This window comes from Chiloscyllium plagiosum, chromosome 19 (genome assembly GCF_004010195.1).
Source record: "Chiloscyllium plagiosum isolate BGI_BamShark_2017 chromosome 19, ASM401019v2, whole genome shotgun sequence".
Taxonomy (NCBI): Eukaryota; Metazoa; Chordata; class Chondrichthyes; order Orectolobiformes; family Hemiscylliidae; genus Chiloscyllium; species Chiloscyllium plagiosum.
Window position 1 is genome coordinate 69045377 of NC_057728.1, and position 26481 is coordinate 69071857.

The 26481-nt window shown below is 39.5% G+C and overlaps 2 protein-coding genes across 5 annotated transcripts in view; one reads left to right on the top strand and one right to left on the bottom strand.

The window, feature by feature from the left end:
- The window catches only part of LOC122559359 (tryptophan 2,3-dioxygenase-like), a 94135-nt gene extending 69919 nt beyond the window's left edge, over positions 1-24216 (top strand). Inside the window, exons 8-13 of one of the 3 annotated variants that reach the window (XM_043708807.1) lie at positions 242-353; positions 9160-9217; positions 10012-10091; positions 10185-10275; positions 19297-19433; positions 23583-24216. In XM_043708807.1, coding sequence (XP_043564742.1) covers positions 242-353; positions 9160-9217; positions 10012-10091; positions 10185-10275; positions 19297-19433; positions 23583-23608 — 504 coding nt within the window. In that variant the 3' untranslated portion in view covers positions 23609-24216. Of the gene's footprint in view, positions 1-241; positions 354-9159; positions 9218-10011; positions 10092-10184; positions 10276-19296; positions 20823-23582 lie in introns of those variants that run through there. The other 2 variants (XR_006314406.1, XM_043708808.1) reach the window with 2 other exon arrangements.
- Positions 23666-26481, bottom strand: part of ctso (cathepsin O) — a 72063-nt gene continuing 69247 nt past the window's right edge. For both annotated transcript variants that reach the window (XM_043708810.1, XM_043708809.1), the window contains one exon: positions 23666-23753. In XM_043708810.1, the coding sequence (XP_043564745.1) occupies positions 23719-23753 (35 nt within the window). In that variant the 3' untranslated portion in view covers positions 23666-23718. The remainder of the gene's footprint in view (positions 23754-26481) is intronic.

Consider the following 26481-nt stretch of genomic DNA (forward strand, 5'->3'; position numbering starts at 1 on the left):
ATAAAAGGGCATTTGTCATCAGTTATATGTGGGATTTGATCAATAATGAGGCATAACAATTTCTATTACAAACAGATTACTGTTTATTGGGTTTTTTGTGACTGTTTGGTTTCACATGACAAATCCTGCATCAGAAAGTAATTAGTCAAAAAATATTTGCAGATAGTAAAATATAAATAACTTTAGAAAATATCCTATGTGAATAATCTTCAAATGATACAATATTCTTGTATTGCAAAAGTCAAAGCCGGCATTTGAAGGGAAGGAAGATATGTTGTGGGACCATAACAAACACAAGGAAGTGCTTACATCACTGTTCGATGAGAAACGGCATGAGCATCTGCTGAGTAAAGGTAGGAACAAGTTTGTAGCATGGAAAAGGAGAACTGTTCATCTTTGGTGTCTATGGCCACAGAGACACAATATAAGCAGTCAATCATTCATAGGGAATTATCAGATAGTTTATTAAGTTTGTAAAGCAGCAGCCATTTAGATATGATGTATTGGTTAACTGAGAAAATATATAAGATCCGTGACAATTGAAGATACTTCACTGATTGCAAAATGCAAACAGACAATTGAAAAGAAGTGTCTTTGTCTTATTATTGTGAAGGCATCATCCACCTTTCTAGCTGAGGTGTTTAGGAACTCTTCTCTGGGTCTCCCATCAATCTCTTTTGATCCATGTTCCATCTGAAGAGGACAGCTCCCTGACAAAGACTGCCTCCTACAAGAATTGTCTTTTGACTATGAGCACTGTTGATTTATTCACTTTTTCAAGCTGGCAATCTAAAGGTCTGTCAATCACCTACCTGAATAGTTTTTAGCCAGTGAGTACAGGACAATTATAACATAAGAATAACCATTGCCTCCTTGCACACCTTACCTACTTCCACCACAAAGTCAGCTTTCATATTACCTAAGAACAAAATGTTTTCTTTTTCCTAAACAACTAGAATTGCCAGACAGCAGTGACCTGGTAGCCTTTGTAAACTGATACTTACCATGGCAGCCATTGCATAAGGTCTCAAGCTATACAGGAAATACAAGAAAACATCAATTTTGTAAGGACCAAAATTTCTAACACTGTGATCTCCTACCATGAGATGATTTTAAACCTACTTGAAAAAAGTTGGGTAGTTATGCCTTGGAGCAAATGGAGGCTAATCTGTCAATGTTTTCACTGTAGATGGCAAAGATACAGGGATGTGTAGGCTAGGTGGAATTGCCATAATAAATACTGGGCTACAAGGATAAGCTGGAGGTGCTTGATCAAGGCAGGGTGCTCTTTAGAGGGTCAGTGTAGACATGATGAGCCAAATGGCCTCTTTCCCCACTGAAAGAATTCTACGAATGCCACAAGAACAATGGGGATCCTCAATGGTCATCCTGGAATTGCTGTCATTTATTTATCTGCTCTTAGTGGGTTGACTCTGACTGGACAAGGCTGAGAGTGAAGTAGAGCAGTCAAAGAGGGTGAGGTTTAGACACAAATAGAAGTGTCAGAGGGTGAAGTGGAGCAGTCAGAGAGGATGAGGCTGAGAATGAAATGGAACAGTCAGAGACAACTGCTAGTTTTTAATTGACATTAATTAGAATCCAGAGTCACTTTTTCCAAATGCGACAGTCTAGAAATTCAAACTCATGTGACCAAAGTTCTTTATGATGTGCATAGAATCATAGAATCTCTACAATGTGGAAGCAGGCCATTTGGCCCATTGAGTCCGCACCTACCCTCAGAAGAGCATCATACCCAGGGCCACATGCTTATCCTACCTCTGTAACCCTGCATTTCCCTTGGCTAATCCACCTCACCTGCACTTCCCTGGACACTATGGGCAATTTAGCATGGTCAATCCACTTAACCTGCACATCTGTGGACTGTGGAAGGAAATCGGAGAATCTAGAAGAAACCCATGCAGACATGGAGAGAAAACTTCCGTTAAGACGTCAGTGAAGTAGGGCTTCTGAGCCTGGGGCTTGTCCAATCCATCTACTTTTCATTTCCTTTCTTTTTTATTCTCTTTTCTCTCATTGATGGCTCTTTTATTTTATTTAACTGTTGGTGAAGTGCTGGGTTGCGGCGATGGCATCGCTGGTGGTGAGTAGGCCCAGTAACACGGACTCATAAAGGTCCACCAGCATGGACTCATGGCAGTGACATTGGAGGCAGATTTGGTTCCTGGCAGCTTCTGCATTGTTGAGGCAGACCCAGTGCGGACTCATGGTTGCTGTGGCAGAGGCAAGTTTGGGTTAACAATGGAGTCTGCATCTGGTGCAGATACAAGGAGGTGGTGGTGGAGGTGAGTTTGGGCCCAGTTTGAGACCTAGCAGCATCAGTAGCAATGATGAGATGGGCCCAAAGCAGAGTCATGGCTATAGCGCAATTGGGTTTGGGCCAGTGCAGTACCAGGTGGCATCTGTGACGTCTGCGTTGATGAGGTCTGGTGAGGATTCATAGAGGGCGTTGATGCAAGTGAGATGGTGCCAAAATGTGGTGACTTTCATTCCAGAGGCAGTGGCAGAGTGAAGGAGACTCCTGCCTGCTCACCAGGCCCATAGCCCATGGTGGAGCACTTAACAAGAAGGACTGTAAAGTTAGACAGTTTTTCTTTATTTATTCATATTTCTGTCTTTATATTCTATGTTTTGATTTAGTTTCCTGTGTTTTGAGATGTCGCTGGAAAGTGACAACACTATATAACACTTTTCACTGTATTTTTGTAACAAGATACATGACAATAACTAAATAATCAAATCACGGGGTGACATGGTGGTTCAGTGGTTAGCACTGCTGCCTCACAGTGCCAGGGACCTGGGTTCGATTCCAGCCTCGGGCAACTGTCTGTGTGGAGTTTGCACATTCTCCCCGTGTCTGCTCCAGGTGCTCCAGTTTCCTCCCACAATCACAAAAGATGTGCAGGTCAGGTGAATTGGCTAAGTTGTCCATAGTGTTAGTCAAAGGGAAAATAGGTTTGTGTGGGTTACTCTTCGGAGGGTCGGTGTGCACTTGTTGTGCCGAAGGGCCTGTTTTCACACTGTAGGGAATCTAATCTAATCTATAAAAAACATGCAAACTCCACTCAGAGCATCACCCAAACATGGAATTGAACCCAGGTAGCTAGTGTTGTGAGAAAAGAGTGTTAACCATTGTGCCACTCTCACTCTATTGCTTCACTGCTGTCTATTAACGAATAAGCACAGTCAAAAATCATTAATATAAATCAGACAATATGGTTAAAAATCCATAGAGTCATAGAGTCATAGAGATGTACAGTATGGAAACAGACCCTTCGGTCCAACTCATCCATGCCGGCCAGATATTCCAACCCAATCTAGTCCCACCTGTCAGCACCTGGCCCACATCTCTCCAAACCCTTCCTATTCATATACCCATCCAGATGCCTTTTAAATGTTGCAATTCTACTGGCCTCCACCGCTTCCTCTGGCAGCTCATTCCATGCGCATACCACCCTCTGAGTGAAAAAATTGCCCCTTAGGTCTCTTTTATATCTTTTCCCTCTCATCATAAACCTATGCGCTCTAGTTCTGGACTCCCCTACCCCAGGGAAAATACTTTGTCTATTTATCCTATCCATGCCCCTCATGATTTTATAAACCATTATAAGGTCAGCCCTCAGCCTCCAACGTTCCAGGGAAAACAGCCCTAGTCAGTTCAATCTCTCCCTATAGCTCAGATCCTCCAACCCTGGCAACATCCTTGCAAAACTTTTCTGAATCCTTTCAATCCATGTTCAGTAATTTTTATAATGTGCAGCATACAAATAATCATCACCAGGAAAACAAATTTTTTTAAAAAAAATCAGCTAAATAAATGTTAGCTCAAACTAAATGTTGGGAGCTTTCAGTTTACTATGGGTAAACTATACTTGACTATGTCATCTCTGTTTTCATGTCCAGAAACCTTTATACGAGCAAAGTTAAAGATGGTTTTGAATTTGTAGCTTATCACAATTTTAAGGATGCAGAAATATCAGATATGCTTTCTTATAATTGTTAATTTTGGTGAAGGGAAGATATCAAAGAAATATGGTGCAATGTTTTCGGACAACTATTTATTCATTTAAAACTTAACTCTCAGGATTCCTTTACCAGCAAAACTATATTAAGAAAGGCCCTGTGACTGGTAAGTATGACTTATGCTTGTGAAAATTGTTAGTGATGAACCTCTGCAGCATTCTGCAGTTTTACAGTGCATTAAAAACTGACGTCTTAAAAAGTATTAATCCTTCCCATGGATTTTTGCTTGGAGTTTTCTTAACTCCGGTCAATGAGAAGAGTAACAAATTTCTACACAGGATGAAAGGAAAGCATACATAGAAAGGCTTAAAGTAGGATTCCAACTGTAGGTCTAGTTGTGTGACATAGATGGAATCCACTGTCCTGGAGGCAAGAAACCAACATAATTAGATGAGGTGGTGGCATTCCAGAAACCCATTGCCTTCATGCCTCTACCGAAATGCAGGTCTAGTGAAAAGAATGAAACCTTACTGCCAATCGAGACCCTGGAGTGGTCAACTATTTAAGTGCCAATAAATTGGAGATTCTATTATGTTGGATTGTTTCTTCTGATGGTTCAGGAGAATCCATCATGATTCTCCTGAAATTGATCAATCACTGCAAAAGATCAGGAAATCCAAATGCAAATTATCCCAGTACAAATTGAAAGGCCGCACATTTTACCCTGATTTTGATAAAACGTTGGACTGGAAGCTATCTCCCTTCACAAAACTGGATGTTTCCAAGAGTGAATTAATTGTCAATATGTGCTTGTGTTAATTGTCCTGCATACAGACCATAAAATAGATTTTTAAAATTCTTTATTTATGGATTGTTTTACAAAAGCTTTTAAATTAATTTACTATGTAGCAATTTACACAAATGCCATGTGAAAAAGATGATGTGGCATTTTTAAAAACCATTCTCAATGACTCAATCTGATGATAGACCAAATAATCTTATTAAACATGTTTATTTTTGTGACAACTCACTTTTAGCTGTATTAATAAAACTATACCAAGTTACCTCTCCTAAATGCATTTTTTAAATAGAAGAATGAATAATTATGTTGTTAAAAATCTACTTAATCATATTAATTCATGGATTTTTTTTACTTCCAATAAGTTTGCATAACTATTGCAGTTTTGAATTCTATTTGTGCCCTGATTCTCAATTGTACCCAGACCCTGTATCTTTAATCATACAGGGAATGGCTTTGAAAATATTCCTTACCTCCTCATAAGAATGCATTTACATTTTCTTTAAGCATCTTCCTTGCTTTTTTATGGTATTACCTGCCAATCCATTTTTTTAACCCACCTTGGTCAGATCACTATAACCCAGAATATGAGCTGACTGAAATGACTGCTCTTCCAATTGAGTAGCTTTGCCTTTGGTTGTTCCATGTGCATCTTTATAATCTCTAGAAAACCTAATGATAGTGCAAGGAAGTTTTCCTATTTGCATTTCACAAATTCTTCCCTATTTCATGTCCTTTCCACTGTTTTATTCCCCGCCTATTTTAAGATCATTGCCTTGAATCTGAAAATTAGTCAGTTACCTATTAAATCACTTGGTGTATCAGGTAATTTTTGGGATCTCCCTCTCCATCAGTTCCCTGTCAAAGTATTTTGTGGCATCCTCTGACGAGGAGTTATTCAAAATGTATACTTAGTGCCATAGCTAACTACTAGCTGAAATGAAAGAAAGTCTCAATGACCATATGTTAGCAGCGGAGATTCTTGATGGACTAATCTCAGAGAAGGCCAGCGAGCTTTTAACTCCTGTGTTATTAATACTCAGGATGTCTCAACATTGAATACTTGCATTCATAAAGCACTACTAACATAATAATTCATCCCAAAATGCGTTATAGGAGTGTTTTCAAAACAAATTTAACATACTGCATACAAATAGTGAGACAGCTTTTAAGGAGTGTCTTAAATGAGCAATAAAAGATGGAGACAAAGAGATTTAGGAAGGGATTTTGACAGCTTAAAGGTATTTATTGCTGAAGGCAGGATTGCTAACAAAGGAGCAATTAAAATCAAGGAAGTAAAAAAGGCTATAGATATCTTGAAGGATGTAGAAGGTTGTAAGTGATTGCAAAGATTTGGATGGTGTAGCAATGTAGAGTAGAGTCACATAGCAAGCAAAACCGCACAATAGTTCTTCACATTACAGCCAGAAGGCTGTTTGTAATAGACCTCCTGAATTAATCAGATGCCCTAGTTTTGGATGAAAAAAATCATTCTATATTTAATAATAATGCAGTTGAGTATTCATGATGTTTGATCCCAGATTTTGTCCATGAATGTTACTGAGGATCTATTCACTCCAGATAGGATTGTTGCAGATGTTAGATACAACTTCAATCATATTGAATACTGGCATTAGTCTGAGAAAAAGACTCCAACTATCCATCCTATCATGCCATCTCTAAATTTCATATACTTCTATCAGGTCATCCCTCAGCCTCCCCAACACTCAAGTAAAAACACTTTGAATTTGTTCAAACTATCTTTGTAGCTAATACACTCTAATCTGGGGAACATCTGGTAAACTTCTTTTTCACCCTGCCCAGATTCTTTTTACTGTGTTGTGACCAAAGGTTTTATACAGCTGCAACATGACTTGATAACTTTTGTATCCAGTGTCCTAACCATTGAAGACAAGAATTCTATATGCTTTCTTTACCACTTTATTCAATTGTGTTACCACTTTCAGTGAGCTATGGGCATGAACCTAAAGATCGCAAAGCTCCTAAGGATCCTGCCATTTACTGTATACTTTCCTCCAGCATTTGACCTCCCAAAATGTATCACGTCACACTTGTCCAGATTAACTTCCATCTGCCATTTCTCTGCACAACTTTCCAACTGATCCACATCATGCTGTGTCCTTTGATAATCTTCCTCACTATCTATTACATCACCAATTTTTGAGGTGTCTGCAAATTTACTAATCAGACTATCAAATTATTTATATACGTTACAAACAGTAGAGGTCCCAGTATTGCTCCTTGTGGAACAACACTGGTCACAGACGTCCAGTCTGAAAAATACCCCTCCACAACTACCCTCTGTCTTCTATTACCAAGCCAATTTTGTAACCAACTTATCAATTCACCATGGATCCCATGTAACTTAATTTTCTGGACCAGCCTACCATGTCAAGTATTTTCATCAAGATAATGTGGACAACATCTACTACTCTGTCCTCATAAATCATCTTTGTCACTTCCTCAAAAAAGTCAAGACAAGAGATCCCCTGCATAAAGCTATGCTGACTAACCCAAATAAGAGCATTTTTTTCCAAAGATTGGAGGCTAGAAGGGGATGTGTCAAAGGGGTTTGGCAGGCAATCATGAGTCGGGGTCAGATCCTAAGTGCTGGAGAGGAGTGTCAATTTTGGGGTGTTTGTTTGACGGTGGGTGGAGGGAGTTGGTGGAGAGTTTCAAGGCAGACAATGAATAGGTAGTCCTGGAGTAGAGGCTGGGTCAGGTCAGAATGTGGATGCTGTTCGGGGTCTGGATGATGTGTAATTGAGGGAGTGTTGAGTGTTGGGTTTTGAGGGGTGGGTGGGAGAGCTGCTCGTTGAATAGCTGCTGCAGTGTCAAACCAGGCAATGTCTAACTTTTACTGAGTAGATACTTATTTAATGGCACCCTCCAGATTCTTTGATATAAATGGATACTCTCAAAAGGTTCCAAGGATAGCAGAATTGCTCAATGGGAATTTCTGTTTCCCAGGCAATTTTCAAGAAACTACTATCTGCTAAATGGGGACCATTGGGGAAGTGTTACAGTGAAGGAATCCATTTGGCCTGTTGTTTAAACACTAGCTCTTCACAAAAGGATAATTATCAAGAGCCAATCTCCTTTTTTTCCCCTATACCTTGCACACTGTTTCTTTTCAAACAGAACTCACTGTGTGAAAAAGCCTTTTTTTTCCACAACATCCTTGCTTCTTTCCCGTATCATTTTACATCTATGTCTTGTCATTCTTATTCTTTTTCTGAGCAGGAAAAGCTTCTCCCTCTCTACTCTATGCAGCCTGCTCATGATTTTGAAAACTGCTTTCAAATCTTCTCTCAGCCTTTTTCTTTCCAAGGAGAATTCCGCCCTTGGGTGACTGTCTGTGTAGAGTTTGCATGTTCTCCCTGTGTCTGTGTGGGTTTCCTCTGGGTACTCTGGTTTCCAACGTTGTGCTGGTCAGGTGAATTGGCCATGCTAAATTGTCCGTAGTTGTTAGATGCGTTCATCAGAGGGGGGTGGGTTACTCTTCGGAGGGTCGGTGTGGACTTGTTGGGCCGAAGGGCCTGTTTCCACACTGTAGGGAATTTAATCTAAATTACAGCAAATAGGCATTTCTTTCTTTCTTTCTTAACATCTAACTCCTTTAGCCAAATCTCAGGTTGAATTACATAAGATGTCAAACTGGGGAGATGCACTTGGGTTGGAGACATGAGCTTGTTAGAAAACTATTCACCTGCACCAGCATAAGGCCATAACAGTTTTAACCACAGCATGCGGAAAATAGTTGGAAAATGGTTACACGTCTTCCAAAATCTGTGGCCTAGTTTGACCTACTAGCACTTGGTTATTGTGGTAAAGGGATTCCAAGAAAAGTCTACCTGAGCAGGGGAAACCTAAAATTTCCTTGTTCATCCTGAAAGATCATTGCTGATCTTTATTGTCTCACAAAGTACAATCAAAGTGATCATTGGACCCTTATTAATATAGGTAAAAATGAATCCTACTGGCCTTTAATGGACAACTTAGCACTTGTCCAGAAAAGTCTTTTCAATAGAAAAAAGAAATTTTTCAGTGGATAAATAATTGGGGCATTTTAACTGTGCACCTACCCAGATCTGTGAGGTGGGTAGAGTTAAAATTTATTTAGCTGTTATTTAGAAGTTATTTAGCTATTGTTTAGCTGTTGTTGAGCTGTTGTTTAGCTGTTAATTAGTTGTTGTTCAGCTGTTATTGAGTTGTTGTTTAGCTGTTATTTAGCTGTTGTATTCACCATTTTCAAACCAATACTTACATTTCATTACTTTTACCAAACCCTACAAGAGACATTGAACAGTCTGAGATCGACTTCACCATGGCTAACTGTTGTACTCTTATTTTATCAGGGGAACGGAGAATATCATATAAGGCACTGCAGGGGGCCCTCATGATTTACTTTTACAGGTTAGTAAAAGCAAAATAGTGCAGTGAAAGCGCTGAGTGGTTTAGTGAACTTGCATTTTGTTTCCTCATCTCTGGGACTTGTGCTCAGATCTAATTTGATTTAAACTGATTCAATAAAAGTTTGATTGTTTACCATTATCCCTGTAGCAGCTAATGGAAAATAACAGTCTGTAAGGTTATATGTCTCTTTATCTGCATTTTGTGAGTGCTGCTCCTCTGTGGAAGGACTGGAATGAGACATTTGTAATTAAATGAATCCCAAATGGACACTGACTGTTCCAAACTAACCACAGTTCCAATTTTAGTAGACTGGCAGCATTGGAAATAGTGCAAGTAAAGTTGCCTTAAGCATATCCAGACCTCTGGTGATGGTTTAGCCTAAGCATCACCATATCTCAGGTGAGGGGAGAGGTTGAGCATAGTTACCACAAAGGTACACACACTATTAGTTTCATTCCACATAGCAAATCAGTAGTCCAGCCAACTAAACTAATTGACACCCCAAAATGTTCTCTCTGTGGAGTTAGTGTTAATGTTTTGGGTCCAGTGACCCTCTTCAGGATGACCTTTTAAGAAAAAAACTCGGAACTTAATAATTTATTAATTTTGAATAATTCTCAGTGAAATGTAAGATTTTTATGCATATTTCAAAGGGAAACGGAGATAGATGGTTTCCCCATTCTTTTATCTATGGATGATGCTTGGATCCAAAAGAAAAAAAAGGCTGAGGTTAATTGTAAACTGGAGGTAAAACCAGAGAAGATATTCAAAATGTTTACATTTATTATCTCCAGAGAAGAACCACGTTTCCAAGTGCCATTCCAGTTGTTGAATTCACTCATGGATATTGATGCCCTTCTAACTAAATGGAGATGTAAGTTACGCTTCCAACTTCAAATTAATAACAAAGATTGCACAGGTTTTATGAAAATAACACAATTAAAAACATGTTCCTACTTTCTCCAAGACAACCATGTTTGTATGGTGCAAAGGATGATCGGAAATAAAAGTGGCACTGGTGGGTCATCTGGCTATCAATATTTACGTTCCACAATGAGGTAGGATAAAAGGAGAGCAATCTTTTTAAGCTTTGTTTAGGTCTTCTAATTTTTGTTTTGGGAAATTGAGCAAGTATCCATGGAAATTGCTAATGGTTATTGGTACTCAATATTTAGCCACTTTATAGTGGTATTTTAATAGTATGTTACCTTTCTTCACTGCAGCTACACACTACACTGTTGCTTTCGTGAGCTGGTCAGTAATACAGGTACATTTTACTTTAGGTGCCAGGATGGTATCTGTGTATTTGATTACTCATTGTGGAAGCCACACTATGGTTAGCTAATATTAATTTCAGTAAAGCTGCCTCAATTCTTGGGTACTGAACTCCACCTAATTGCTGTATGGGTGATGAAGGTGAAATTACCATATTGTTACCCTCCTGAAGTCTCAGTATCTCAATGTCTATGCTGTTTATCAAGAGTTCACATTCCCAACTTGTATTTTTATTTAGATTGATCATTTGAAACAACCCAAGTTATGCTGTCTGAAAACTGAAACATCCATATTTCTGTTTTCAACTTGAAATCATGTCTGCCATTCTTCAAACATTGGAGTAAAATACGCAGAGGAAGAAAGTGTGTGAATATAATGCTTGGATTTTTGACAGCTGAGTAAATGAGTATGTTAGTGTTGGGAAGGTGTACAAAGGGTCATACACTGCAATGAGCTAAAGAGTGCTTTCTCTGGCATCAGGTCAACATTATAAATCTTCAAAGGAACATCAAGTTAAACTCCATGAGAAATGGGTGTCAATAGGTTGGGAAAGGAACTCTGACTAGTGGAGAGGCATTACATCCAGTAAAGAGTTAACTTTAAGACAAAAACCGGAGGAACTGGAAATCTGATTTGGTGGAAAATCTCAGTAAGTCGGCCAGCATCTGTGTAGAGAAATCAGAGTTAATGTTTTAGGTCCAGTAATCCATCTTCAGAATTGATAGTAACTAGGAAAAGGATGCTTTTTAACACAGGAAAAGGGATGGTGGAGGGGATACAAGTAAGCAATAGGTTGAAATAGAGAGAAAAACAGCTAGACAGGCAAAGAAGTAGTCAAAGCTCAGCATGTGGGAATGAGTAGCTATTAATGGGGGGAGTAAAAGTGCCTGACTTTGGGTAATGTGCAATGGCAGCCCATGAGATGTCAAGGCCTGGTGTGTGAAAGTGGGGGAATGCATGGAGAAAGGTGCTCAAAACTAAAATTGTTGAACTTGGCATTAAGAACAGAAGGCTGGAGAGCTCCCATATGGAAAATGAGGTGCTGTTCTTCCACCTTGCGCTGAGCTTCACAGGAGCTCTGAAGTAAACCCAAGACAAAGATGTTGACAAGTAACTGGAAGTTCAGGATCCTTTTTTGCAGATAGTTTCACAGAACACCTGCTTTCTATCACCCAGTCTTCACTTCATTTCCCCTATGTAAGGGAGACCAAATTGTGAGTAGCAAATGCAGTAGACTAGATTGATTAAAGTGCTGCAGGACTTTAATCATGTTCTGTCCACAAAATGACCTTGGGCTTACAGCTGCGTACCACTTCAATACACCACAGTGTTCCTGGCCAACATCTTTGTCTCAGGCTTACTGCAGAAGCTCAGTGCCAACTGGAAGAATAACACCTCATTTTCCACTTGGGAACTCTGAAACCTTCTGGACTTAATATCGAGTTCAACAATTTTAGGGCTGGAACACCTTTCCCCATGCTTTCGCCTACTCCTACACACCAGGCATTGGCATCACATCAGCTGTTACTACACACCACCTATTGTCAGTCACCAATAGCTCCCATTAATAGCTTCCCAAACTGATCTTTAACTACTCCTTTGTCTGTTCAACTGTTGTTCTCTCTCTTTGGGCTCTATCTTCACCAATCGTTTACTTTTGCCTCCCCACATCCCATCTTCTCTGTAAAAGAAACATCTTTTTCCTAGATAACCTTTCAGCTTTTGTTTAGATTCAAAACAGGCAAGTCCACTCTGATTCATCAAATCATTGTCACATGGAACGTACTACAGAATGCCTGTCTCCCGTGCATGTTCTTTCTGTCAGCAAAGGACAAAAGCCTGCATTTGAATATCTATAGTGTCTGGCAGGCATATGCCTATCACACAGTGAGCCCAAGTGATGAATATAAATTAGTTATTACTGTGAGTCTAATTCTCAGGTGAATGTGTAGACCAGGGTGGACCATTTAGGAGAGAGGTGAGGAAACATTTCTTCAAATTGTCATAAATCTGTGGAATTCTCTACCATAGAGGCTATGGGGCCACAGCACTGAATATATTCAAGGAAGAGATAATTAAATTTTAAATTTTAAAGACTTCAGGGACATGGAGAGAAAGGAGGAATTTGGCATTAAGTTACAGGAACAGCCATGACCATACCAAATGGCAGAACAGATTCAAAGGGCTGAATTGCTTACTCATGCTCCTAGTTTTTGTATTTCTAGTTTTAATTGGTATTGCTGAGCAATCATGCAATCGCATCTAATGTTGGACACAATGGGATCTTAATGGGGTCTGAGTGGCATGGGGGTATGATGATGATGCTTGTGAATTTGATGAGAAGTCTGGTGGCACTTATCATGATATTGGGAGCATTTTACTTTATATTTTATTGTTTTGCCAAATGGTGGGGTTTCCTTTATGGCAGCACTGGGTTGCCAATGAAGAGTGGTATTAACTTGTCAAAACTCATCTGCAGGTCGAGCACTTGGATAAGGAGGTGGTGATGGAACATTAGGTGGAGTGGAGCAGGGGTTTGCCTCCCTTTCTTTTTGGAGTTTGAATGTAATAGCTTTTAGTTCAGCGCAGACCACTTTTAATTGGTCTTTTAGATTGTTGGTCTTTTAAGTAATTGGATACTGTCTTTTTCTCCTTAAAAAAAGCCAGTCATCAACAATTTAAAAAACTTTGAATTTTATTAAGTAGCAGTGACAGTTATATTCTGGTTGTCGAGAATTAGATGTAACTGCGTCAATTCTAAGTCCGACATACATTTTTAAACATTAAGATTCTGATAGCTTTATCTTAATTATATTTTGCTTTCAAGCCTTAGCAACACAATAAGCCAATTACAACATGATGTTCTGTCAGTAAGTCACTTGACTTAAACCCTTGCGACATCGGTTTGTGGCAGCTTGTGTACATATTTACGTAAGTTGGTCAACACTCTGTCACGTAACCCTACAGCAGCAGAAACAACTGTAATGGTTATACAGTATTAACTGAATCAGATAAACTGCTTTCCTATACTTTAACCAATGACATAGGTAAGAGGAGGGCTGAGGATGTTAGGCAGGCTTTCAGGGAGCTAGGTTGGAAGCTCAGAGTTAGAACAAACAGAGTTGTTATCTCTGGTTTATATCGGTGCCACGTGATAGAGAGTCGAGGAATAGGGAGAGAGAACAGTTAAATGCGTGGCTACAGGGATGGTGCAGGAGGGAGGGATTCCGGTATCTGGATAACTGGGGTTCTTTCTGGGGAAGGTGGGACCTCTATAAACAGGATGGTCTACACCTGAACCTGAGGGGCACCAGTATCCTTGGGGGGAGGTTTGCTGGTTAGATGCATTAGTCACGGGTAAATGTAGAGTAATAGGGAAAACGGTCTATGTGGGATATGTTTCAGAGAGTCGGTGTGGACTTGCTGTGCTGAATGACCTGTTTCCACATCGTAGAGATTCTATGGTTCTAGTTGTAACTGATGGCAGAAAATGAAACCAGGAACGGAGGGATTAGGCTGGACAAATATTCCCACCTTATAAAGTTCTCCACATGATGCAAAACACATTTGAATCATTTATCAGGTTTTTCAGCCAGAGGTGTCTCATAGCCTCATCACCTTGGCCTCCATGCAGTCCACATAATAAACACTCAAAATCTATTCTAGCTTTGGGGATGTTTAATTGGCTGCAGGAACTATCTGCACCAAATGTGGTGCCGCTTCCGCACAACATTAACACTTTTATTTCTGTTTCTGTCAGTCTATTTTCAATCTTCAATTAAGCGTTGGCATATTGCTATCAATGACATGTTTGATGAGGTTCAGTGTGTGTTCCTCTTCGGCCATTGACTCAGAGAACCTCAGACCAAACCTTGCAGAAACAGAGCAGGTCTGGCAACATCGGTGGAAAGAAAAATAGAGATCACGTTTCATCTCGATCCAACATCATAATCTTAGACTGTGACGCCTCGCACCCCGCTCCGCCATGCCAGGTTTTGAACTCTATCGTCCATTGGCAACGTCCTTCCTGCTTTATGTTTCCTCATGTGTCCTCTTTTGAGAACCTCCGCCTGGACAGCAATTTTGGAAAGAGGAACATGGCTAACAGTTTGAGGTCGGTATGACTTAACTAATCACAAGTATTCTGGCCCTGAATGCTGTGACAATGTTGCCCTTTAACAAGGTTATGTTGTCCTTAGTTTCTTTTACAAAGAAGTAAGAAAAGATGCAGACTGCAAAACGTCTATGTTGAAGAGTTTTCGGGACAATTTGATTTTAGCTAACAGATACTGCCTGAGGCAAAAAGGCTTTTAAGTTTAAATGAACACAACACTTGTACAAAGAAAAGTGAGTGGCCAGTTCTCTTAGTTCAGCATTTCTCTAGTTTTGTTCTGTTTTAGCACAGTAGAGTTGAAACAGCTGATGGACTCTAAACAAGAAGGTGCTCTGTCTCTGGCCTAACTCATGTTAGACCCTACGTTTCATTTTGATTTTCGCAGTGCTAAGCGTTGTTTATGGGGATTTTTGCAAGTATTTGGAACACCATCATTAATTTGGGACATTCTGCTGAGTTTTCGTATAGGTTCCGTTATTCTGTATTCTGTTCTCAATTGTTTGTGTTTCGATTGGTAATTTTGTAAATAAATTCCGCTTTGTTTTAAACGAAATAGCTGGTCCAACTGCATCTCTCCTGGAATATCCTCGTTACACCTGCATGATGCATAGAGTCTGGGCTACATTTTTGAAATGTTTTCAGCGTTTCTGGCTTGGCCTATAATAGGTTGGGATATCTTCGATAATTCCAATTTCGGATTAGGTTTGTCAGACTGTAATGCTGCGAATGTTAGGTTCTGTTCCTGGTATTCAGTTTATTTGCTTTAAATGGTCTTTGGGATAAAAATGCCTCTTTTCATCAACAAGAGGTTTCTGTGTGTGGAAAAAATGGCTTTGGGGGTTTTGCAAAAAGTGGTTAAGGCCAAGCTGCTGGAATTAGCAGGCAATTTGGAGTTGAAGCTGACCTCTTCCCTGAGGAAAGGTGAGTTAATTATAGCAATAATCCAGCAATTACATTTGCTGGAAGCGTCACCAGAATTTTTAGAGACGGCCAAAATTCAACTAAAAATAAAGCAACTTGAAAAAGAGGAAAACAGTAATGAATTACCCTAAAATGAAAAGTTCAGAAATGGACTGAGGAGATTTGGGAGGGGAAACGAAAAAAACTTGGGGGGAAGGGTTATGGAAAACCCAAAGGCGTTCTAAGCATACATGGGGAATAACAGAATGACCAGACAGAGGGTAGGGTTGAACAAGGATAGTGGAGAGAACTTGCGCCTGGAGATTGAAAAGTTAGGGCAGGTGTTAAATGAGGTTTTTGTTTTGCTTCAGTATTCACTCGACAGAGTGAGACCACCATGGACCAGTTTAATAGGCTTGAACAGGTTAATGTTAATTAACTCGATATGTTGGATTTTTTTGGAAGCAACAAGGCAGATAAGTCCCCAGGACAGGACCAAAGGTACTAAGGAAAGCAAATAATGAGAATGTTGCACTTCTGGCGATGATCTTTGTATCCTCACTCTCCACGGGCGTAGTACTAGATGACCGAGGGAAGGCGGATGTTATTTTTCTGTCCAAGAAAGCGAATACGAAAGTCCCCGGTAATTACAGACCAGTCAGTCGCACTTCTGCGATAAGCAATGTAAAGGAAAGGGTCCTGAGGGATGGAATTTATGACTATTGGGAAAAAGATAGTTTTATTAAAGATAGTAAGCATGGCTTTGCGAGGGGTAGTTCATGCCTCACAAGCCTTATTGAGTTCTTACAAGGGGGCATAGCTTTAAATTAAGGGGGGGTAGGTATAGGGCAGATGTTAGGGGTAGGTTCTTTACTCAGCGAGTTGTGAGTTCATGGAATGCTCTGCCAGTGGCAGTGGTGGACTCTCCCTCATTATGGGCATTTAAGCGGGCATTGGATAGGCATATGGAGGATAGTGGGCTAGTGTAGGTTAGGTGGGCTTGGATCGGCACAACATCGAGGGCCGAAGGGCCTGTACTGCGCTGTATGTTTCTATGTTCTATTAACTGTTATACATCATTGGCTCAATCACACTGTTTTCTTGTATCCTGTCATCTCTCAGCACACAGAGACATAGATGTGACCAGGTTGAATGCTCAGGATCTTTGCTTGCTGTCATACTTTTGACTCATTCTAAACCTACCTGGATGTTCGTAGCGTCCTGACTTCCTTGCCTTGCCTTTTGCACTTTGCCCTTTTAGCACATTATGATGCTCAAAACTACTTCTGTCTTGCCTTGCTGTTTAGCATTAAAACAAAAACCAGGAAGCTTCTCATACTTGTCCTCAGTCAAATGAAGGAGATAGCTTTCAGAATGTCCTGGCACAGTAAGATCAAGGATAAGTCCAATAAAAAGTCCAATACACTTCAGACTGCCAGTCAGCCACTTGGGGTGGCCAGAGTCGGAATGTGCTCCCTGTAAAAGGGTGAGAAGCCCAATGTCGAGTAGCCTATTATCTGTCTTGAATCTTCCTGACCTTTCTGTGGGCTGTTTTACTCTTGGATAGAGAGTGGCAAATATTAGAGCAGATGAGAACGTATGGCACTTTTGGTGCAGAATAGGCAGCGCAGAGGACTCCAGCATCTGGAGTACTCATTTTTGCCTTGCACAGAGTGCATGCAGAATTAGTGGCCTCTCGGGGTAGGGTGGGTGAGAGCAAGTGGGAAACAGTTTGCAGGCAATAGTGGGAGTAGTGGAGCATGAGCCTTGGTAGGAGGTGCGTACGGTAGCAGAGTAGAGTATGTATGAGATTTTCAAGAGAAGATTGTGGAACCTATGCTGGTAGAGTGGACAGGGTCATGGACTTTCTTTCTATGAGCATATTTCTCCATATGATTCAGACTGCACTGATCAGTCAACCTCAGACTAAGCTGGCATGGTTTGCTGTTGTGACCATCACTGCTGCCCCGTGTTGAGGATGCACAACTCTGTTCAAAGGATTTCTAGGTCCTTGCCTGCAAAATAAGTGCCAATTTCCATTTCTGCTGTATCCAGGACAAATATCAGAAACCATACTTTCTACTGACAGACTGTGCTTCTCTAGGTGTATAAAAAGCTTTTAAAGATGGCATGTGGAGCAATGATGCCGGCCTTTCAGTGTGTGTGTGGTGAATTTTAGCAGAATGACACATGATGAAATGATAGAATCAGATGTGAGGGACATCATTGTTGTGAAGTAGGTAGTTAATGAGGCATATTTAGTTAGATATGGTGAGAATGCCTCTAAAAAACCTGATGCAATTCGCAATTAATTGAACAAAAATCATAAGATTAATTCTGATATTTTGAGTTCTGTGAACAGTTGAAAGGATATACTCTTTGATACAATGATCTTATCGATTCTCAATTTGAGCTATTGCTCCCTTTAAAATTTTGTATTCTTGCAATTCTGACCTAATGAGCGCATAACAAAAAAAGCTTTTGACAACATTCTTCCTTTTTAGGAAAATTCAAGTTTTGTACGTATTAGTACTGTTGATGTCATACTTATAATTTAATGAAATGTTCTAAATACAATTTAATAATTGGAGCTATTCCCATTACTGGTCTAAAAAAAAGTTCAATTTTTTATGATAAAGTTGTCAACCTTCTTCATCAAAAAGGCCTTTGGGACTCCCAAGTGTAAAGAAATATTTTTACACAGAACCTTCATTTTTGCCCCTCATACCACCACCCCCATGCCTCCCAAAACATCATTCCCAGCCACCTAAACATTTTTTGAAGTGAGGTTTTGACAGAGTCAAATTCAGGGACAGAATTCACTTCAACAACTGATTATATGAGACGAGCAGGTTTCCAATCTCTAATCCAAACAGAATCAGCACTCTTCCAATTATTAAGTAGTTTTGATGTTTTCCTTGAATTGACTTCAGCCAAATAAGACCAGCATTTATTTGATACTATGAATTTCCAGGAAGTGCATTTAGAAAAGAATACCTTTTCCTTAACCTTTTAAAACATACAATTCAGGTATCCGCAACATTTTAAACTCCCACAAACATGATTCGCAAAAAGGGGAAGCTGAAAGAAGGAAGGCAGCCCAGCATCTGTTTAAAAGCTTTTGTCACCTATTTTGCAGGCAAGGACCTAGAAATCCTTTGAACAGAGTTGTGCATCCTCAACACAGGAGCAGCAGTGATGGTCACAACAGCAAACCATGCCAGCTTAGTCTGAGGTTGACTAATCAGTGCAGTCTGAATCATATGGAGAAATATGCTCATAGAAAGAAGGTCCATGACCCTGTCCACTCTACCAGCATAGGTTCCACAATCTTCTCTTGAAAATCTCACACACACTCTACTCTGCTACTGTACCCACCTCCTACCAAGGCTCATGCTCCACTACTCCCACTATTGCCTGCAAACTGTTTCCCACTTTATCACCATTCAGGAGTCTATTGAAGGCACCCTCCCCCAACCAAGATGATGCTTCTGTCTTCCTCCTTCCCTGTCCCCAAGGAGTGAAAGTCCCACTCTGCTCTTATTAAGGCCACCCACAGCATATCATTGCTGTGGGGCAGCTAGATTTCTTACTTTATTAAGTGCTAGCTAACGTTTGGAACAATTGGGAGTGGCTGGGGGTGGGTGGGTTGGAGTGTAAATCAGGTAGTTTTCCCACTGGTTAAATCTATTCCATGAAATTACTATTGTTTTCGTATTGACCTATTGAGTATTACCAGCATTTTCTGAGTAAAACTTCAATATTTGTTCTTTTTGCTTCTCTATTTCAGCGATCGATATAAAGTGTTTGTTGACCTGTTCAACCTTGCAAACTTCTTGGTTCCAAGACAATGGATTCCAAAGCTGACCTCTACAATTCACAAATTCTTACATACTGCAGAGTGCTGTGATAGCTCATACTTCAGTGGTGAGGAATCTGATTAAAGCAGAAATCAATTTAGTATTTTGAAAGCAAACTACACAAAGGTTTAAAGGATTTTAAAATCTTTTAATCATTCATGGATACTTCTAAACTTCTTTCAGAATTTAATCCACTATATTATTTTCAGTGAAAGGCTCTGGGACAGGTCTTGGCTTTCTAATTTGGTAAAATGGGTGATAGTGGATCTGCAGTAAGTTTCACATATCTTTTGATTTTCACATTCATTCACTATCACGTGAACTCAGTATTACCCCTCTTTCTCAATTTGTTTCCTGTTACATATTTTATGAATGGGTGATGTAATGTACATATAAAATATGTACAATATATAAAATATTATACAGAGGATGTAAAACTATCTTAATTCTTCAGATGTGTAACATTAGATTTAGTTTATATTTCAATAAGGCTAATTGATTTAAAAGAGCAACATTGCTTCTAAAAAGGAAATGGAGATGCCTTTTATTGACAGTTGTAAATATGTACAATAATTATTCAAAAGGCTTTTTGTATTACATGTAATTGAGTTACATCTTATTTTTCTCAAAAACTGCATAAATCCATGTAAGATTCTATAAATCCCACTTCAGAAATAGAATCAGTCTGACCTAACATTGGGACACAGACAGGCTTTAACTTCACACCTTCAATGCATTATCTGAGCTGAGCTTTTTAACTTATTGCTAAAAGCTATCTTGAGAATGTAACTTTAAAAAAATTCTGGCATTTACATATGAAGCAACTGAAACTAACATGATCATTCTGAGGGATGTAAGACTTATGCTAACCTTATATAAAATTGCATTCCATGAAATTGTAATTCTGCTGCTATAAATTCTGTGTCCGATGATTCTGCTCCACAACCACCTGTTGAAGAAGCAGCGCTTTGAAAGCTAGTGCCTCCAAATAAATCTGTTGGACTCTGGTGTTGTGTGATTTTCAACCTCATAACATTGAATTCAAAGGCCCTTGTCCTTGTCTGCTCTACTTCCACACATTTTCAAATCCTTCAAAACCAACTTGTCTTGTATTCTCCAATCCATCGTTACTCATTGCTTCTTCAGCTGTCCTATTCTCATCCTCTGATCCCCCCTCTTTCAGTAGGTCTGCTGAGCCACCTCCCCGTATGACTTCAACACATCCTGAAAGAACATGAGCTTTAATGGTGTTTTCAAGCATTCTATTATGTTCTACAATTCTCCTTGTTGCTAAGTGTCCTCTACTGCTCACCATTGAGTAAGAAATATGAAACACTTAAGCAAGGAGGATGTAAGACTAAAAAGATATTAAATTGGTTGCAAGAACTAAGTGGGATTTCATGGTTATGTTAGTATTGTAAATATATATCTTAAATGAATAAAGGCAAACGGTCAATATTATGTTTTCATTGAACAATATTTCAATTAGTAAATCATTTTTACAAATGTAAAACTGGATGTGACCATTCTATAAACAGGCGTACTAAAGCTGTCGTTATTCAAAGTTGTGAAACTCTTTGGTAAAATGCCTTGTATTACAGGCCTGTTGTTAAGCTAATTTATTTTTTTACCAACATAGCGAAGAGCGTTTCTCTGTCAAAAACAATTACTTTTCACCAAGTTTTCTGACTGATCTGCCCTAAATAAATCCCAGTCTAATGGGTGGCACATTCATGAAGTCCACCAGGCAGAATTATACACTCCCCTACTGGATAGTCTTCACAATGGACTTCTGGCTGCTGACCTAATTGAGATCCTTAAGTGGCAAATTAATGATGACTTAACATTTCCCACTCAGCCTCAAATTTCAGTCTACAAAGAGAGCTTCAGGATTGGGTTAGAAGGGAGACAAGGATGGATTGTGAGCAGGAAGGGTAGAAAACATCCATCATGACCTCCTTCCAACATTGATACCACCATCCTCTCCAACATCTAATCCCTGTGGATATTCCCTTGTGCGCAGCCTCTCTAACATCTCCATATTTGAGCCTCACTTCCTCTCCTTACCCGAAGACCCGCACACCTACCGAAGCCTGGGGTCTGGAGATATGCACACTGGGCACCATTTGCAGTCCCAATCTAGCTCACTTCGACTTCTGGTGCTACTGTGACTATAGAGCCAGTGGCCAAGGTGGAGCTTCTTCCCAAGAGAACAGCAGTAATACTCATTGGAGCATTGAACATCAGTGGAAGAGCCAGCATAGAAAGGAACACATTTGTCATTGCTATGGTTTAAATAAACTAGGTGTTACATGGTAATTCTAGAAAATTTATAGAGAAGGCTCTGGGAAAATCAAAACTACTTCAGTAAATACTTAGGAATTTAGTACAATTGTCTTCACTACTCAAAACTGGTACTTTTTGCTACTTTGCCCATCCTTCAGACAGCCTCTTAACTGTGACATATCTTCCTAGTTAGTGAAAATGCCAACTCAGCCCTGAACCGAATTTTCACTATATTTAGGAAGCCTATCAGTGCCAGTTTTCAGGATTATTACTGCAGCACCAGCAGAGATGATTAAGCACTTAAGAAAGCCATGATGATCAAAAGAGCATATGTTTTAGGTAACAGGTGCACAGGATTGGGATGGAGAAATGGAAAGCTGGAGAGAGGGAGTGCTGTTATTAGGCCCTCTTTCATCTTGAGGACATTGAGCCTTTGACACTGCCACCCAGCTCAGGCTTTCTCCCATCTTGTGCATGACAGTCCTGGGGAAGTTACAGTAACTTTAATAAAAGAGGAAAATGACAGAGCAAGTAGGTAGTGAATACAATAGAAGCTCAATTAGTTATTATAGCACTCAAGGAATGCTCTTGCCATTTTTCACCTTGTATTCTTGCTGAATAAATGGGAATTAGCACACAAGATACTGGACCATGAGCTTGAAAATGGGATTAGAATAGTTAGATGATGTTTCTGAATGGATGGACACAACGGGCCGAAGGGCCTTTCTCTGAATTGATCTCGCTGACTCAGGTTAGTTGATGAAATGAGCTGCCAGAGGAGGTGGTACAATTACAATATTTAAATGGAATCTGGATGAGTACATGGATAGGAAGGGTTTAGAGGGATATGGGCCAAATGCTGGCAAATGGGATGAGATGAGTTTAGGATATCTGGTCAACGTGAATGAGTTGAACCAAAGGATCTGTTTCTGTACTGTACAACTCTATGACACCATTTGTGATAAGATTTTAAAAAAAAACCTGTTAATTAAGCAGCAGTACTCACGTTACTATCAACACCAATCATTAAAATAGACCTAGAAGTCAATTTGGACATCTTCAAAAAGAGAACTATGTACAACATTAAGAAATGTTTGCTGTCTTTCTGGCGATCGAAGTTAAATTTAATTTTGATCAATTCCGTGAGCAGTGTACACGTAAATTGAAAAGTACATGCATAAAGGTGATAAACTCGAAAAACACTGAGTGTATTTTGGTATCATAGTTGTAAGGAATGAAGGTTGGGAGCAGTCATTTGGTTAATTACCATCGTTTTAGTGCATTGTACTATGCTGCCAAGCAAGATTGTCATTTTGTCCCTTTTGTAGTGCATCCAACAAAGTGGGAAAGTCAACAAATGTGATACTCATAAGCTGCTCATTGGAAGTTTCCATGGAAATATTGATATTTGAAAACAGTTTTAACATTTAAATTTATATTAGTGCAAATATGTACATTCTTTGCCATAATAAAATTTATTTGAAAATATTAAGAATGATCATAAACTTAGGTAATGCAAATCATGAAGCAATCACGTAAATTAGTAAACTGCAATACAAAAGAGCCCCAAATTTCTGTGAAAAACAAATGAAGCCACTTTGGTATTCTCAGGTAATAAATATTATGAATATTGATAAGAGATGCTAATAACTAACTTAATACTAAGGCGAAAACATTTTAAGGCTGCTCCAGGGTGAGGTAGTTCACCCACTGCCAATGCACTTCAGAAAATGGTGGAATAGCATCGACAAGCTATTTTATACCAGCTGTAAGGTACCACTATATAAGGTTCAATACTGCCAGCGAAGAGTCCAGAAGATTTAAGATGAAACGTTCTTGTCTGTGCCAGCAGGAATTAAGAAATCAGGTAGATCCAAGCACACTTGTGTGAGGCGATTCACCTAAATCTCTTCCATTGATTTAAATGCAGGAAATATCAGATGGGTCCTGACATAGGTAACATGACAGGATCTGCAGTGGCTGTCGAGAAATTGGACTCTCTTCATCTTTAATTCAGTTCTTGGTAAAAGGCTGTCCTGTAGGCAGACCAAGATCCAAGATCCTTCTCATACAAACGCTACTGCAACTGAATCAGCAATCCCTGAATGATTAAGAAGAAAATGTACAACATTAAGAAATGTTTACTTGGAAACTGCATCTCATGTATAAATAGTTAATATTTCAGTTTGATGTTTTTACACCTGCATTCTTCCCTCTCTTCTCAAGTGAAAAGTATAGTACAGACCTGCTCATGTGATTTATGTAATAGCTCAAAAGCAACATACAGCAGCTGTGGTAAATCTGAAACTAAAACAGAAAATTTTGAAATTTTTTTGCTACTCAGGAAGCATGTGTGAAAGGAGAAAAAGGATTAACATTTCAGGTTGATTACTTTTTAAAATTCTTTAGATCATCAATCTGAAACATTAGCTCTTGTTTCAAATGCCACAGATGTTACCTGATATCCCTCTGGTTAGCTGCTTTCAGGTACCTGGAATTGACATTCTTTCTGCTTCTGCATGTTGATTTTATATGCAAACAATAAATTCTATTGATACCTTTCAGCCAGGACATTTGTACTATGGCAAGTGGAGTTTTTGGATGTGAACAGTTCTAGGCTATCAAGCATTATATCACAAATCTCCTTTCACCACCATATATGCTGCAACTAAAGCTGTGCTCTTGTGTAGATTTCAACAGAAACACTGGAAATCATCAGAGGAAGAAATGACAATTTTACTTCTCAATAGCCTCATTTCCTATCTGAAGACATTTGCAACACTTTTAAGAACAATCTTAGATTCACCATGCTATCTCCAGGGGCAGTGGGTAGGGGAGCACTGACTAATTCAACACCATGCTCTCACCTTGGGACACTGGGTTTAAATTCAACGAAGACGAGTGAAATGAACATATATTTCTGAAGGCTGTAAGGATCCTAAGTGAAATAAATATTAATGGTTTCAATCACTTCTGACAGAATGAACTGTAGAGAAAAGTCCTTAATTTGGCAGTAATTGATAAATTCAGAGGATTCAGAAACAGTTGATGTGTAAAAAGGAACAATTTAACTAACAAGAAGAACCATTATGGCTCTTAATTTAATGTATTTTGGGGCATAGTGCAGCAAGCACTTTGTGATATTCTCCATTACTTTATGCATATTGTTTGCCATATTTCCAATATCAGTGAATTCACTGCAAAAGTATTTGCTAAAAGTGATTTGTATATTTAAAATGTTGGATTTTCCTGTTATGATTTTCCAATTTTGGATACACCTTCAGAAGCCAATGAAGCAAAGGGTGGTTATGGGATCCGGTGCTCAATTTACGTCAGGGTGGGGGGGGTTAGGGGAAGGTGAGCAGGACCTGCATATGGAAGTCCTGCCTCCATTAGCACATCCGATTTTTGCTGGTGGGAGAAGAGGATAGGGAACAAATCATACAGGCAGGAAACTAAACTCAGCAGAGTCATTTGAAATTAATGCTGATTTCAAACAGGCCCTATTTTTTAGATTAGATTAGATTACATTACAGAGTGGAAACAGGCCCTTCGGCCCAACAAGTCCACACCGACCCTCCGAAGCGCAACCCACCCATACCCCTACATTTACCCCTTACCTAACACTACGGGCAATCTAGCATGGCCAATTCACCTGACCTGCACATCTTTGGACTATGGGAGGAAACCGCAGCACCCGGAGGAAACCCACGCAGACATGGGGAGAACGTGCAAACTCCACACAGTCAGTCGCCTGAGGCGGGAATTGAACCCGGGTCTCTGGCGCTGTGAGGCAGCAGTGCTAACCACTGTGCCACCGTGCCGCCCAACTGTTAAATCACATTATTGGAGTCACAAATTGGTAGAGGTTACTAAACATTCTTGATTGAGACATATAGTCTGTTTCAGTGTCATACCTCAAAGTTATTTAAACCCTTAGCCCTTTGAAAACAAAAACAGCAATGAGGCTGCAGCTGTCAGTTAGAGTATGAAAGAAAGTTTTACTGCTACAATACATAGATTGACAGGTCATCTGATTGCCACCTGTTCCTGCAGTTTCAGTACACTTTTATTTATATTTCTAAGATTTGTTATTGCAACAGTATGAATGCTTAGTTAATTTTTAAGTGCATAAAAATCAATTATCTCAGTAGGAGACAGAAGTGGTACTGTATTCCCAATTTGATTGAAAGCTTCAAGTCGCAATTAAAGGATTACGTCTTTGATGTGGTTTCTGAAAAGACATTTTTATAACAGATTGTCCAATTGAGAGGATTTAAATTGTTGAATGGGTTTCAAGAATGAGAATTATTTCAGTTTAAAACATATACATAAGCAATAATTCTATTGGCAAAAAGTTTATTTATTTTTCTTCTTGCCATGGCTCCTGGGGCCTGCCCATTGTAGGTAATTGGTGAGTAGGATTGAAGATGGTATGAGGGGTGTAAGGAAACATGCAGGTGGCAGGGGAAGCAGGTCCAAAAGTGACAGGTGAGGGCCTAATAACCTTTTATTAAACTGGGCCAAAGGTTCAGAGAACCAAGTTGGGCTTCTTACTAAATCACTTTGACGCTCACCTGCCTCATAACAGCACCCAGAACATTCCTTGTTCACTCCCAGAACAAACACTGTATGAAACAGGGCTCTTGACATCAAGGTGGGGCTGCTGAATTGGAAAATTTACACACTCATGTGATTTGCCCTGTCAGAGAAAACTGCAATCCTAATGATTGCCTCTGTTACCATAATCGCCCAGGAAAATTTATCCACCTCTTTCCAGCTGTCAGCATCTCAATAGGGACTTCATCATTGCAAATGTCACTTACTTC